The sequence below is a fragment of the Planococcus citri genome, chromosome 4 (genome assembly GCF_950023065.1).
Source record: "Planococcus citri chromosome 4, ihPlaCitr1.1, whole genome shotgun sequence".
Lineage (NCBI taxonomy): Eukaryota > Metazoa > Arthropoda > Insecta > Hemiptera > Pseudococcidae > Planococcus > Planococcus citri.
In genome coordinates, this window is record NC_088680.1 from 43,947,279 (window position 1) to 43,964,321 (window position 17,043).

Genomic DNA, 17,043 nt, shown 5'->3' on the forward strand with positions numbered 1-17,043 from the left:
GATTCTTTGAAAAATCGATTTTTTTTGAGTGACTGAATTATTTGCTGATTTATTTTTCATTTTCTATTGAAATAATATGGAATCAGAATCGTTCGCGAACGATTCTTTGTAAAATTAATTCATTTTTTTCATGAACGATTGAATCATTTTCAATTTTTGATTGATTTTTTTAATGGAAAGAACATGAAATCAGATTCGTTCGCGAACGATTTTTCAAAAAAATTGATTTATTTTTGTCTTGAATAGTTGAATTATTGCCGATTTCTGATTCACTTTTTTATTGACTGATTCCATGTTTTTTCAATGAAAAATTAATCAGGAAATAATTCAATCGTTCATGAAAAAAAAATGAATCGATTTTTCATGAACGCTTGAATCATTTAGGCCTAATGATTTTTGATTCATTTTCTCATTGAAAATATACAAAATCAGAATCGTTCGCGAACGATTCTTTAAAAAACGATTCATTTATTTTTTATGAGTGACTGATTTATTTTTAATTTTTTATTGAAATAACATTGAATCAGGATCGTTCGCGAACGATTCTTTGAAAAATCGATTCATTTTTTTTCATGAACGATTGAATCATTTTCAATTTTTGATTAATTTTTTTAATTGATAGAACATGAAATCAGATTCATTCGCGAACGAATTTGCCGGTTTCTGATTTACTTTTTTATTGACTGATTCCATGTTCTTTCAATAAAAAATGAATCCGGAAATAATTTAATCGTTCATGAGAGAAAATGAATCGATTTTTCATGAACAATTTATTTATTTCCTGATTCCCTTTTTATTGGAAGAGCGTGGAACTCGAGCGATTCTTTAAGAAACTGATCTATTTTTTTCATGAACGATTGAATCCTTTGCTGATTCATTTTTTTACCAAAAGAGCTTAAAATCAGAATCGTTTGTTATTCGTTCTCTCTCAAGAATTGCTCAAACGGTTGTTATTTTCTAATTTTGAATCAATTTTTAGTTTTTAATGTGAAAAATACCGTACTTATTCTCGTTGAAATTAAATTGTCGTTCGCAAACGATTCATTTAGAATGAATTTATTCCTCCGTGAATGATTCTGGAAAATGTTTATTATGTGTACATTTTCGGATAATTTTTAGAAAAATGAATGACGCACTTTATTGAGATCAATGTGTCGTTCGAGAACGAATCTCTAAAAATTTATTTATTTATTTTTTCAATTTAATGTTTATAATATTTTCCTACTTGAAAAAGTCATATTTGTTCGTAACCTTTTTTGACTTAGAAAAAAGGAAAACTTGTACGTTGAATTTAGAAGACTATCACTATCACAAATGAAAAACTTCATTTTTAATTGAAAAAGTGTCAAAGAAAATTGAAAAAATGATCTGATTATTGAACAATTGTTTTTTAAAATTATTTAAAAAATCAAAGAAACTCTTTTGGAGAAAATGACGTCCATGTGACAATAGAATCGTTTGAAAAAAATCGTTCTGTTCCTTTATAAATCATGCATACGAATTTTTGAACAAAATTTTTCCATCAATAATGGCGAATTATTCATTCAAATTTTAAATGTCTCAGTCGTTTACTGACAAACAATTTTTAAACTCGATTGATTTTTTATTCATGTAAACTGTAAAGGTTAAACGAAAAATTGCGCTGAAAATTGTCTGTCTATAAAAAATTTCCAAACATTCGAATACTAACCAAAGCAATATTACCTACCTATGTGTATTTCGTCCTTTATATACCTGACGGCGTTGTTCGACAATAATGAAAAATTTTTACTTTGATCTTACAGTTGAACTAACTTCGTCGAAAGAATCTATATTTTTATTAAAGTAGGCACGAGTTGGCAGCAGTGGAAAAAAATTTTCATCGAAAACGATTTGGCAAAGCCTTCTTAGGCTTAATTTCTCATCTCATCTCATCTTGTACTGTTCTATTCGAAGAAATAGCTTTTGTAAATGATGATGGGAAGGATAGATAGAGGGACTAGGGAGACGTTATGTCTATAAAGATGGAAACCCATAGATTCGAATTCGATTTACCGAACTGACCTTTTGGTATAAATGTTGATGTGTCAAGGACGTGTAGAATTTGTTAGAAAAAAAATTTCATGGAATTGGAATCGGATATAAATGAAATTGAGTTTTTCAAAAACCTTCTCGTTCGTATCTATGATCTCAATAATTGTCGTGGGAGAATTTTACGCTAAAGAGGGATGGTAAAGCATCAGCTATCTTTTTATACGTACATACATATGTGTAACTTGTATTTATGATTTATTTGGAAAAGCGACGCAAACTACACGCGTAGATATACGAGTATATCGTGTTTTTCAATCATTTTGCCAACTTCGAAATGATTAATTTTCAAACTTATCGATACAGAATGACCTAATTGCCTATATACCGATGTATGGCAGACTGCAGCGTGCGGAATGGTATGGCACCTCGAAACGAAACAGCCGTATAAGGGTAGTTGGCTCGGTTAGGAAATATATAGGTTGGTAAGGTACGTCTATAAAGAAGTCATTGCTACTACACCATACACGTAACTACCTTATACTCGTATATACCGATGTTTGCCAGGAAAATTTCATCTTGTATGTAAATACGAGCTACCCATTGGAAGGGTATTCTACGTGCAGGAAATTGTTACGCTTCGGCAAATAAAGGTTAGATTATCGAAAATTAGATTATTTCAAATGGCTTGAGAATATCGATTCGATTAGCATTGACAGTGATTGATTTAAATGAGCATTGCTGTTTTATAGTGGATTTTGGTGTTGGACGAGAAAATTTACTGCTTTTAGGCGTAAAGTTTATAAAATTCGTGTTCGGTATTTGCGTAGGAGATGTTTCCAAGTTGTTTAGGAGTGGAAAAAAAATTGAAAGAACTCGACGATGAATTTTATATACAGGGATGATGTTTCAAGGTGATCGATTACAGTCATTGTGTACGAAGAAGTGATGTTCGATGTAAAATTGAGATTGAGTTTTTTATCCTTGGCTCGAATTTTCGTGGTTTTGTTCAGTTTGTCGTATACTTTCCTGTTTGAAAATTTGTGGACGATTTTTTTTTTTTTGAAAAATAAATTACGTTATAGAATTTTACCCCTTCAATTTCCAAGGTTAGCCAATCAATCTACACTTGTGTAGATTGGGTTGTATTATCAGGCGAATGTGACACGTGTTATATGAAACACTCTGTATATTTGAGGGTCTCAAATTCTACTTGATGTAATTTGGAAATTGAAACAGTGTTGCCAGGTTTGGTTTCTGCAGTTTCTATAAAAAAAATAAAAGTGCAATTTTTTATCACGGTGGTTTAATTTGACTTAATAATACACTTACTCGCGGTTTATTTCAAAATATGAGTATCAAATGACCATGTTTATTGAAAACTGCGACAAATAACGCGCAGAAAGAAATAAAAAAACTCGTATGTAGCGAGCATTTTAACCCATAAAATACACTACGGAATATAATACGTACAACTTGGACGATGAACTTGGCGAATTACTTTCTGGTAATGGAGTATAGATATAAGGTGCCTGTACCTCCCTGTCCCTGTGTACAATATATTACGATACCTATACATATAATAATAATAAAAAATGATAATAAAAAAAAAGAAACCTTTACCGCCATCGCTATACCGTCTCGTCGTTAGATATACTCGTATTTTGGAATACATCGAGCTCATATTATAGTGTGTGAGGTGGTCGCTAAGTCAACGCTGTAAATATACGAAAAATAAATTAACGTTAATTAACGTCGACGATAATTAATACTACCTGCCTTTTGTTATCGCGCTAACGGGTTGTGCTCGCATCTCGTTCGCAGGGTTGAATTTTAGCTACGTTGTGGTGTTACCTATGGTGTAGGTATTACATATAATACCTACTCATAAATGCTGTATATTCATATATGTTTAAGCCAGCTATACGAGTATCTACGTCTACCTATCTAGATCTACCCATGTATGTTCAGGTATAGGTATACTAGATAAATGTACCTAAAGGACTCCAAGGATTCGTATCTTTGTAATATCATTTTGATAGCGTGCTTTGACCTAAATTATCCATAGCCGGAAATATGATTGAAAAACCTTATCTAGGTATACGCAGAAGGGATTTTGGAAATACGCTCGCAGCAGCCGGATTTTTGCTGTGTATTGTTTCATACACTGTATCGTATAATAAACTTTATTATAGTCAGCGTTAATATTGACTTTCGTTTTTTTTGCGATCGTTTATTTTTACCGGAGGCGTAAGAACTCGAAATGAAAGCGAAAATTCGAGGGAGCGCTCTGGCATGAAATATAAATGTAATTATATGTGTGGGAAAAAGTACGTACAACTTTCAAGTTTTTTTGAACGAAAAAAGGGTAGATATTTTCAAACCTGAACACTCTTTATTGGACATTTCATGTTGAAGTTTTCAGCCAACCTCTTTCATCTCTTTAGCTTTATCCACAAAAGAACCAACCACTAGACCTGGTGCACTCTGATTTCAGCGAAATTTAGCTGGATTAAAAAAGCATGTCCTGAAACTTATGATACCAAACATTTAGGTGCTGGTTTATTTTCAAATTTTTAAAGAATTTTTCAAAATATAAAAATTGTGATGAAATAACATGGCAAATTTTGAAGGTGCGGGGGACCGGGGGGGGGGGGGGGAGAAAAATGGATTGAGTCTGCACTCGACTGGATTTCTTCCCCAATTTTTTCACATTGGGTTAATAAAATTGAGTAAAATCTCGTCCAAATTGCTCGAAAACTTATTAAAATGTTACAAATACAGTTAAAGATGAGTGGCTTAAAAGTCGATGAAATATTATAAAATTTTAGCATAGTTCCGAAAAAAAATCAAGTTATGTCGGAGCGAAATGATTGTTGTAAGCTCACATGAAGTGTTGAAATAACAGTAAAAGTTGAGTGAAATTGCTTAAAAAGTTATTATAAGGGCATAAAAACAGTTGAAAATGAATAAAAGTTGATGAAACATTGCAAAAATACGGAGAAATTTGGCAAAAAATGCATCAAGAACAAAAAAATTATTAAAAATCACGAAAAATGATCAATGATAACATCGGCTAGAAACTTGTTAAAACTACTCAAATATGACGAAAAACTCTGAAAAAAAGGCATAAAAATTTCTAAAGATTACCAAAAAATTGAAGAAATTTCGGTAAAATTGAAAATTTATTTTTCTATTATTTTAGACTTTTTTTATATAGAAAATTTTCTTCAATTTTTGTAATGCTTCGTCAATTTTTTTAAAATTCATTTTCAACTTTTTTTGAAATTTCTTCTCCATATTGACAGCTTTTCTTTTTGAATGTGCGAAAAATCTCAAAAAATTCAAAAATGAAAATGTTTTAGCCAAAATTGCAAAAAATCCTGTTTTTTAGCCTTACAAAAAAGTACTGCTTTTTGGCAAATTTTTTTTCATTTTAAATTAATTTTTTTTTCATTTTTTGTAGTTTTTTTTTCTGGAGTAACTAGACTTGAATACAATTTGACTCTCCCTTCCCCTTCCCTCAAATATTGAAACATTGAAAAAAATATCTAGTAAAAAGTCTTCTTTTTTTGGAATTTTTTCAAGTCTTGCTTTCAAACTTGATTAGTAGGTACAGGTACCACGACATTTTCTCTAGAACAATTTTTTTCAATAGAAAATTTATCTAACGTCAATTTCACTAAACCACATATTCCTACTCAAAATTTTCAATTTCGCTAAAGCATATTTCAAAGTACGAAAATTCAAAAGGCAAATACATATAATTACATACATAGAGGTTTTTGTGAAGGGAAGGGGGAAGGGGGTTTGACGTTTGACTGAAAATTTGCTGACTGATATAGGGAAAAAATTCCAATTTCGCCGATTGATATCTTATTCATAACTTGGAATTTTCATTTTCTGTTTTGGATTTTTGGAGGTCCAGGTGTGAATTTTCTAATTTTTAAAACAAGAAACAAATTGACCCGAGGGAAGCAAGGGTGAAAGTTTTTGAAAATTTTATTTCGAGAGGCCTAAAAACGATGTGTTTTTTTTTTAGAAAGTTGATGTTGAAAAAAAGAGGACAGGCCCGAGCGAAGCAAAGGCGAAAACTTTTGAAAATTTTGTATTTTGAGAGAACTAAAAACTATGTTTTTTATGCAAGGAGTTTATTTTTTGAAAAAATGACATTAGAAAAAAATTTGTTATTAGAGAAAACGTCGTACAATTGGGTTTTTATTTTGAATATGTATCTTTCAATGAACAATTACTAATCCAACGTGAGTAAATTGTGCTTTTAGGCCCTAAATAAACCTATATGATTATTAGGTACAGTTCACTTGCTTAATTTTCATTTTTCAAATGCCAATTTTTCGATCCAATTTTGAAATTTTCTCCTCATTTTACTTATATTTTGTCCATTACCTATGTCCACTTTTTTTTCAAAATTTATTTGGAGGAGAGGGAGGAGGGGGAGGAAAAATTTGAAAAATGTTATCTCAATGTCTGAAGTGAATTTTGATGTAATTTTTCCCTCTTTCCCCCATTTTCTGATGACATTTTTTTTAAAAATTTGCTTCACTTCTTCCCACGTCCGTTTGGAGGAAAAAATTCCAGGGTGAAAAATGTTCTTCTTTTGATGCTCTACAACATCACTTGGTCAATTTTTCTAAGTTTATCAAAAAAGACCCCCCCCTTCCATAGTGTGATGGGGTTAGATTGCATTTTTTTTTCATTCGACATACCTACTTTTTAGTAGTAATATGCACAATAACGACCCCCCTCCCCCAAATTTCGTTTAGGGGTTTTGAATAAATTTTTCAGTGTTGTTAAAAATTTGTCAAAAATGACTTCTTCTAAAACGCCGCATATCTCCCTTACGAGCCCTTACAAAAAAAATTGAAATAACAAAAATGTGTGTTTTTTAATTTTTTACATCTTTTGTTAAAACTTTTTTTTAAATATCTGCGTTATTTGAAAATCTATGGTCAAAAACCCAAAATATAGTCCCTTTGACGACCTCCTCCCTCCAATCATTAAGACCAAAAACCTGCTCAATACAATTTTTGCCCGAGTCCAGGGGCAAAATCGAATATTTCTCCCGCTCTAATAATATTCGACGTCATTAGCTCATTTTGAGCCATCATATATTTTTTCTTATTTTGAGTCATTAAAATTGATCGCAATAATGATACACGAGCTAACGCTTTAGAAAAAATTCACTTCAGTTGAGGCTTCTACGTTGGGTACTGTTTTTATTTTCATTTTTTCCCTTTGTATAAATACTTACTCGTAAGTATCTTTCTACTCCTACGACTATGAACTTTCGAAAGTAATTATGGCAAGTTAACCTAAGCGGAATATACCTTTACTCTCGCTTGTATTTCCTCGCTGGCAAAATGTTTTTCGATTCGACGAGAACGTGGAAAATTATCTTTTATGTATTTTTCACGAGAGCACGAATCCATACTGCGGACTTACTCGTATATATTTCGTAAAATGTACTTAATATACTCGAACTATACCGCCCACGAATATAATCGCAATCCCTCCTATTATAATCAAGAAAGGAACCGCGCTCTCGACTCTCGTATACGTACACTCTAATTGTTAATATTTTACTATGTCTTTGTTATTGTGTACATTTCGTATACTCGTCATTGATTTCGTTTATTTTTTCTTTTTGAATTTGCAGCGAGCGTCGATGCGGAAAATTGGCAAAATTTCCAAAGCAATGAAAACATAGCGACGTTTAATGAAAAAGTCAAAACTCAAGATTGTACGAACGATGATGGTTTTACGAAACGAGACCAGCACCTCAGAAACCAAAGTAAATATTTAAACAGACATTTAAAGTTTGTTTACGTTTGGCTTTTAGCAAATTTTTCTCTTTTCCCTTCGACGACGACGACGACGACGATGATGTTCTCGAGAGCTCGAGCTCCACGTCGTCGTCGTCGCTCGTCGACTCGAAAATGGCGAAAATTTTCTCGTCGTTGGCGGAATTTTAATTACAAAGGTTGCGAAAAATAGAGAACGTTCGCCGCGTCGTCATGAATATGTAAATGGTGGCAGATTGATTCGTGTATGTCGACGATGTCGTTGTCGTCGAGCTTTGTAGATGAATACAAGAGTAGCGAAAATCTTATACGTGGTACTTTGTCGTCAGTCAAGTTGCCTGGCCTTTTTTTTTGTGCATGCGAAGTTACTCGATCGTAGGCTGTGGCAATATAACTCGAATACGGAGGAGACTAACCAGAGTTGAATTTTACCTTTTGTCGTAAAAATATTACGACGAATTTTACATACAAGCACTTGTGAATTTTATCTGGCTGAAAATAAAACCTCGTCTTTGTGTTTCGAATCACTGGAGAATTGAAGTTTATAAATAAAAATACATATTCAGCTGAAAAGTATCGAAGGCGTTTCAAAGGGGATCAGAATTTTAACAGACTGCAAATTGACGAAATAATTCCATATTTTAAAGAAAATGCTACCTATACGTCGTTCGAGTTATTTTTGTCTTCGTGGGGTAGATCAGAATCGAAATTGATACGATGTGTGGGTAGTTAGGTATTATAATTTGAAAAAAATCGACGTTTTCGTCGAATTTGGAGAAATGTGGCATGAGCTGAACGAGGTAATGTTTTTCCACTTAGAAGCGTAAATATTTGAATAATCGTTTATTTTGTCGCCTACACGTGTTTTAAATTTCCCATTCTCTTTTGGCTTTTACTATATCTTTTTGTTATTGCCACTCCTGTTGTAGATTCAAAATCTGTTGTTTGAATTTAATAAAAAAATTTAAAACACCAGTTAGTTAATTTTTAATGTTCTGCGAAATTGAAACTTCTTTCGAATATTCTTTAAATAGAATTTTCGAAAATTAGCTCTCCTCAAAACTTCTTCATTTGAATTATTGAAAAAAATCGTGATTTTTAAAGTAGCTGGCTACTCTGTAATTTTGTATTGGAGGCTAAAATTTTCAATCCATAAGCCATTTAAAAAATAGAAAGAATTTCAAAAAAGAGAGAGGAAAAACATTGATTGGAAAGATTGGAATTTTCAAGAATTTTTATGTGGTGAAAATTCTAAAAATCTAAATTTTGTCATTCCACATTGTCAAATGAAAATTTTTTTACAACCCATGTACTCTTCAATATTACTTTTTTGATCTCAGACTGCATAAGGAAGAGTCCAAAAACTGTCATTAGTCCCTTTAAAAACCTATAGACGTTGACTCATTGCATTTTTCAAAATCTTAGTCTTCAGCTCCTCTCTCTCTAGAGTGCCTGGTCAAGATTTTTAGATCAAAGAGATTTTTGAACCAAAACCAGCTTCATCGAAAACTTGTGGTTTGATACCCATGTTACATTTTTTGAAATTTCAAACCCCATGTGGAAATTTGTGGGTGTAATTTTGATTGTAATGTCAAATTGATTCCAGAATTTATATCAGTAGTCAGTACCTTCGAAAATCAATAATTTTATACCCATATACTTATTGCTTTTTCTCAAATTTTGAATCCCCTTTGCCCCTTTGCGCTGGCCTTGATTTCGATTTTGGAATGAAATGAAATGAGTTTCAGAATCAAAATCAGCGTCTTCAAAAACCCAAATTTGGTATAGTATACTCATACTGTATTTTTCAAAATTTTAAGTCCCAATAAAGTTCAAATCTGGTCTCAGAATGCTCAATTTTGATTTTGAGGTGAAACGGATTTCAGAATCAGAATTTGCATCTTCAAGAAAAACCGAATCTAGTTGCAATTCTTGAAATTTTGGGCACCCTGCCCAAATCTGGGGTCTTAGGGTTCAATTTTGAATTCAAATTGTTCAAAATCGGTTTCAGAATCAGCGACTTCAAAAACCGATGATTAATATTCAAATTCAAATCGATTTATTGGAAGAAGTTCATGTGTTGCATTTTTCAAAATTTTAGTGGACTCAGTTTTGTTTTTATAGTCAAGGAAGTTTTACAATCAAAAATCAGAGCCCTTAAAAGTAAAAACCTATATTTATTTTGATACCCATGTTGCTCTTTTTTAAAAACCTGATCAATTTAGTAAATTACTGGTAAATTTTTGCCAAATTACTGATAATATTTTGAATGAATAAATAATGGTAAGTAAGTGGGTAATTTGTAGGTAAAATTTTCTGGTAATTTTTTTGGTAAATTACTGGTAATATTTTTGGTAAATTACTGATATTTTTTTTGGTAAATTACTGATAATTTTTTTTGGTAAATTACTGGTAATTTTTTTTGGTAAATTACTGGTAATTTTTTTTGGTAAATTATTAAATATGGTAATTTTTTTGTAAATTACTGATATTTTTTTTGGTAAATTACTGGTCATTTTTTGGTAATTCACTGGTAATTTTTTTGATAAATTGATGGTAATTTTTTGTTGAATTATTGGTAATGTTTTGGTATATTGCTGTGAATTTTTAACTTGGATCAATTTCAGTATTTTTTATTTTTTTGAGTACGTACTCATCTATCCTATTGAATTGACTTTTCGTAATCGTAAATCTTGATCAGGTTTTGACTGAGCAAACACGTACCAGGTATTCATGATTTGAAACTTTTCTTAAAGAGGAGACGTTACACCATTTTTTGATACCGTTTCCTTCCAAAACTTTAATCTAGCTTAATACGATGATGGGAGAGGTAGGGCTAAAAGTGCTCAGAAAAGTGCATTTCGACAATTTGAAATAAAATATTGTTGTGACCTATCAAAATAGGTTGAAATTTCGTGCTGATTTCGAAAATGGCTATAATTTTTACTTTGGGCGCAACACATAAATTTTTAACCCAAATTTTTTTGCAAACTTTTGTGACTTTAGCGTACCATTGTTGGTGGCTGGCGTCTTTGATACCTCGTGTGTGATTTTTTTTTCAAAAATGGGAGTTTTAAATCTGCTGGTTTGTGTTAGTGAGACGAATTCAGTGATGCAAGGAAACATTTTTTGAAAATAAGACAAAGACACATACGAGGTAAGAACACGTAGATATGTAGATTTCGCCAGCCCTGCCTTTCTCAGGAGGTGAGAGGGCACCCGAAAGCTCCATTGATCCACCATTCTGTATTTTGATAAATTTTTGGACTGAAATATTTCGACTAAAAAAACTTTAGACGAGATCATGGTTCAAACTGGGAGGTTCTCTATTAGTTCGTTCTTTTTTGGGTGACACAGGGGTGAGGGAAATTCAAAACTGTGCTTACGATATAAATAATCCGCCCAATATAATTATCTAATCCATACTAAATACCTATTCATATAATGTAGGTAGGTTATTATTACTCAACGTGAATGACACTTTGTACATATAAAGTACGTGTGTGTATACAAAAGTAACTATTAGGCAAATCACTATGCATCGTATACAGTGTAAAGTTTCGCCTACAATAGGTACTATGAATGATAGGACTCGTGCGTTTATTTATTTGTTAATATTATTATTTTTTGTTTGTTTACGCAGGATATCCTTTCCACGGTAACGATGTTAACGCGTCTAGTCAATTGGCACTGTTCAACGATCAGAACGTGCAACCGACGAACGGCCAGTCACGATATATCGTCGAAACCATAACCATGACTACGGTCACCGAACGGCGCATCGTTCGCGAGGCGGCCAACGATCAGCTCAAGATGGTGGGCGACATGTCGATGATGAACGATCGAGGTGCCGTTGGTGGCAGCGGAGTCGGAATGCCTGGCGACAAGTACAACAACGCCGCGGCCGCCGCTGCAGCCGCCGCTGGTATCTTAAAAGGTGGCAAATTGTGGCGTAATCAAGATCCGGCGAATAATACGACGACGACGACGCCGGCGTCTTCATCGTCGGAGATTGCTAAACGAATGGAAATGGAGAAAGAAGACGATAAAAGAAGCGTGAAATTTATTCGAGATGAAAATCACCATCACCATCATCAGCAAGACTCTACGGATAACTGTGATACTACCAATAACAGAGCAGTAGGCGAAAATGATAAAGAGTTTATGCTCACGTTTAAATTAGGTAATCGAGTGGTACCTTGCAACAGTTTGAAACCTAATTCGGCTGTTAGACAACTGTTCCCGGATCCGAGGTTTGTAAATCCCCCTACCATATTGGATCTGGAGGACGATAATTTGGGTAAATGCGAAGGAAAGTACCTGGTTACCGAGGAATCGTTGAGAGCTTTCAACGAGGTGAATAAAAGATCGGTTTTTGCCATCAGTGGTAAAGAACGATATCCTTATAAAGATGGCAATTTCACTGTGCATAGCGACGACGAAGATATACCTCAGAACGACCTTATTAAAAAGACCATCGAACGGAATACGTTGCGGAGAAGTCTAATGCGATACCCTCGAGGAGCCGGAGGTGAACGTAAACGTGAAAAGAAGAAGAAAATAGAGCCCTCGCTGGAAGAACGAATCAAACAGTTGACTTGCGTCGATGATCAAGATGACCAAACCATCAACGCCGGAACTATTCCTGGCAGCAATGGTGGTATGATCTATCACCATCATTATCATAATCAACTTCTGCCTCGAGACCATTACCGAGTAGATGATCCAATCCCACCTAGAACTAGTCCGCCGGGCGAAGAAAGCCACGAAACGCCTTGCAAGTCGGAAAAGTCGTCTTCGTCTTCGTCATCGATGTCTTCGACGTATAAAAAATTCACCGATTTGTTCGCTCGTAATAAAGCCGCAGCCGCAGCATCCGGCTCAGTCGCAGATAATCAAAACGAACAACACTATCCTTATTATCAACCGGTATACCACACGATGTCTGCGATACCAGCTCAGCCCGACCTAGGCATCGATTACAAACTGCAAAGTGGTCCATTGATGGTATCGAAACAAGCGCAGGCTGCGGTAGCGGCAGCAGTGGCAGCAAACAGCGGCGGATCCAAGGTAGCTGGCGGGTCTAACGAAGCGCGAAAGCAGTTCCTTTCGTCGTTGGCTCCGCTGACGGCGTGTGTCACCGGTCACATGGAACAGAACTCGTCGACGACCAACAACTACGGTGATCGAGATACGCTGAAGCTGAAGCTAGCCGGAGATCGGCATTCGATCGTGAGCACTGCTTCTACCGGAACTGAATACAGTGTTGGCGATATTGACGACGCTTTGGGTAAACCGGAAGAAGGAAAAGCTCCGCAACCGGATGTAGTGGCTGGTACACCGAGCGGTCAAGACAGTCAAGATGAGCTAGCCATGTTCGTGCAGCAGGATGCTGGCCGAATCGAACGCATCAAGAAACGGTACAGCAATACTCCTTCGACGGTCAGCGATGACGACGAACACGATGACTACGGGTTCAGTAGACGACCTTCAGTTCGCGGCATCAAACCGAGATTCGGTTCGACTAACGAAATCTTGCAACAGATGCAGGCTCAGCTACAACAACCATCTTCGGCAATACCGGGCAATAAATCAGGTAGTCACATGACGTGGCCTTACTACAGCGCTGAATGCGGAATAGTCGACAAAAACGGCGGTCCTGTCGGAGCCACTTCGCCTCGTAACGCATTACCGGCGTTGAAAGAAGAAAGCGGCGACGCAGCCAAAGCCGAATACACCGCCAAAGTGGTCTGGGAGAAATGCTCGGCCACCGGTACCATTCCTAGAGCGGGAGTCGGTACCGTTGTTTCCGGTCTGCAACAGCCATTGAAAATCGACGCCAACAACGTGCAGATGTTCAGACTTACGCCTTCTGATACGATAACGGAAGTAGCGGTGCCATATAAATGCGGCGGTGATCCGAACGACCAGAAGGATCTTCGAAGGTTTCCGGCCGGCAATGTTTTCCAAATGAAGGTATCGCCGGTCGCAACCACTCAGGTTAGATTACCGATGGGTGTGCCGGACGGCAGCGCCGCCGCAGGCCAATTCACCGCGCACCCCATACCCGTCGGTACTACGTCTGTGATACGCGTCGGACACGGTCAACAGCAAACCTTCCGAGTACCGTGTCCGGTCAGCGGACCGGTCCAGGTCCATTTGCTGGCCACGCACCCGTACGAAAACGCGCAAATACGTTCGTCTAGTCAACCTATCCATTTCCCGCCCCAAATCGTTGTCGCCAAAGGTACCCAAACCTCTACCATATCGACTACCTCGTTCTACCAGCTGCAAACCAATACCCAAAGCCATTACCAAAACACACCGGTCACCAAAGCCGCCGCCAGCGAACATACCACCAAATTGATCCAAGTTAATTATAACGCCGCCGCTGCTCAACACCAGTCTCCTCCTATATCCAGTCTTACCTCGTCGCCGACCAGAGTCAAAAACCAAAATCATATGATCGAAAGAGGTATCCCCGAAGGAGCGGTTAGCTCGTCGCCAGCTTTTATTCAAGACTGCGTTAAACCGCCTCAAAGTTCACCCCTTCAGCTGACTGATGCGCAGAATAATACTCAAAATCAAAGCCAAACCAAATCTGCATCTTTGATGTACGGTATGAAAGTATGAAATCAACCTACCGCTTACCATCGCGAGATTTGCAACAAAGACTGATACTACAAAGTGAGTAGCTTATTTTACTTCAGTTTAGATATTCACTAAATTCTTACCGTCATTATCATTATGTAATTTTGAGCCTGATTTTCTTTCTAAATATTAAAATAACAGCAGTTTTTGTGTAAATTTTTGAAACAAAAGTCCACAAACATTTTCCCTGTTTTTTTTTCAAAAGTGTATGAATTTGTGATCTTCAGCGTTGACAAAACGAACCAAAGAATAAGGATCAAGATTAGAATTTCATTGTTTTCTCAACTAAACACTCGGTTTGTTAAAACCAACGTAAAGAAAATCAGGCTAAAAAATATAAAACGTATCACGACGATCTTTTTAATTTGCTAGATAGATACCATCTATACGAAAATCGTATGAATTTCGCATTGTTATATGGATATTTGCATCCGAATCTATTTAACTATACAATAAAACGTTCCCAGCTCATCTACGATAAATATGAACCGAATAATAACTGCAACGCGATGAAATTAATTCGATAAACTTTAGCGTTCAGAATTCGGTAGGAAATGTTCATCGACGTCCAATCCCAATGTACGCCTTCATTGTACGAACGTATGCAAAATTATCAACACCTCGTGTCTTCTCTGTAGCATATTTACGATGTTCAAACAAACCCGCCGCTAGCGCCATTCGCCATCGCTATCGTCACCGTGCTTCGTTCCTGTTTTCATAATGCAGATAATGTGATAGTGACTAATGAGCCTGCTCAAAATTTACGCTCCAGCTACGCATATTCGTACAGATATTACTCGTGCATCTACATACCATATATGTAGGGTTTAGAGAGTCTAGCTTTGCTTATGATTAAAGGCTAATAGATACATACAGTGTACTCTGTTTATAGCCTTTATCTCTGCGATGCATTCGCAATTTATACTAACAAATCGCCAATCAACGTTTAATTTGTATGCTTTGTTTTGTATTTCGAATTGCGATTCTATCGATAAGGGTTGGTAAATACTTGAAATGAATAAATAATTAGGAAAAGTATTCCATTATTGCGAAGAGTTATTAATTACCGTAGAACAGTTTAGTATTGTCAAAAATTGAAAAATTGCTCGAGGAGTAAAATTATAACTATTCAGAAGGTTTGGGAAGTAGTAATCTTGTCGATGTCGAATGAATATCCTGAATACCTGTTTAGTTCAAGGTTCCTTCTAGTGAAACTGTCTTCAGTTATGGGTACTTTTTCCGATAAGAAATAGATCTGAGGATTTATCTGACCATTCGAAATATAGTTACATCGATCAATTCCAATTTGCAGTACCTAATTAGTAAACTAGTATCAAGCAGCTGATGAAAACCTGAAAGTAATGCTCAGTTGGCGTGAATATTATTATGTAAAAATATGTGCAGTTGAGTTCGAAATCCAATTAGGTAATCTCTTGATAAGATAAATGAAAACATACTTAGTTGATTTTAATAATTAGTAACTTCGAGTCGACGTTAACTTCACATTCGTATAAAACGATATTCATCGACACATCGAGCTTTTCCGTTCAATTCTTACCGAACTGGAAACGAAGACGAACTGAATTTTTCAACTTTGATTATTATTAAATTGTCATCATCATTACTATCGTAAACATCGTGTTTTTTAGTTTTCGAAGCCGGAACAGTTGCTGTGCAAGTACGAAAAACAGTTGCAAATTAAAATGGAAAAAACGACTTTATTTTTAGCAATAAAAAATTAATATTTAGCACTTATTCGATACGTACATACTTCATGTAATCAACGACAAAAAAACGTAGGAACGATATTTTCGACTAATCTATTCCATGAAACTAGAGAGGAAACAAAAGTAATGGTCTTAAATTTAACAACTTGTACGATTGAAAACTTCAACAACGTTCAACATAATTACTAAAAATTATTTTTAAAAAAACAAGCAAACATGAACAAATGAACGACCTTATAAAGTAACACTATAGATAGATAATTATATAGGAGGGAAAATACAAATCACATTGGGATCAATTCAGATCAAAAACTTAACCAAAAACCATACTTAATTAATACTGGGAACGGGGGTTGTCGAGTTATCACTCTTGTTTGGTAATTTAACGACGAAGAATTCGCCTTGTCCGTCAATAATGAGTTGATTCTTTGATAGCCATTTTCTATACCACGAACGAATTTTCTGAGGTATTTCCTCATCGAACATGAAATCTATATCAACATTATGAACGCTCTCGTTGATGATATATTCGGTACCCTTACTGTTGGCGTATTCCATACGTGCTTGTAATCCCAAAAGATGTTCATCGATCGAGCCATACTTGGTTTCGATATCATCTACATTCATCGACAGAATATTCGTACTGAGTGAGATGTCGGGAAGTATTTGTGAAAGAGGAACACTGTCGGCTTCGTTGGATTGATCGGTATTCTGTTCTAGTTGTTGTTGGGAAGATGATGATTTCGATTTTGCTACATAGATCGAAGTAGTGTTTGTGAAATTCACATGCTCGGTTTTCCAATGGGAATATCCAAGTTTCAAATTTGTCAAAA

General features: G+C 35.4%; 1 protein-coding gene across 1 annotated transcript in view; it reads left to right on the top strand.

The window, feature by feature from the left end:
- LOC135844272 (uncharacterized) overlaps positions 1 to 17,043 on the top strand; it is a 137,679-nt gene that overhangs the window by 117,017 nt on the left and 3,619 nt on the right. Inside the window, exons 2-3 of the mRNA XM_065362423.1 lie at positions 7,688 to 7,822; positions 11,476 to 14,519. Of these exons, the coding sequence (XP_065218495.1) occupies positions 7,688 to 7,822; positions 11,476 to 14,465 (3,125 nt within the window). The 3' untranslated portion in view covers positions 14,466 to 14,519. The remainder of the gene's footprint in view (positions 1 to 7,687; positions 7,823 to 11,475; positions 14,520 to 17,043) is intronic.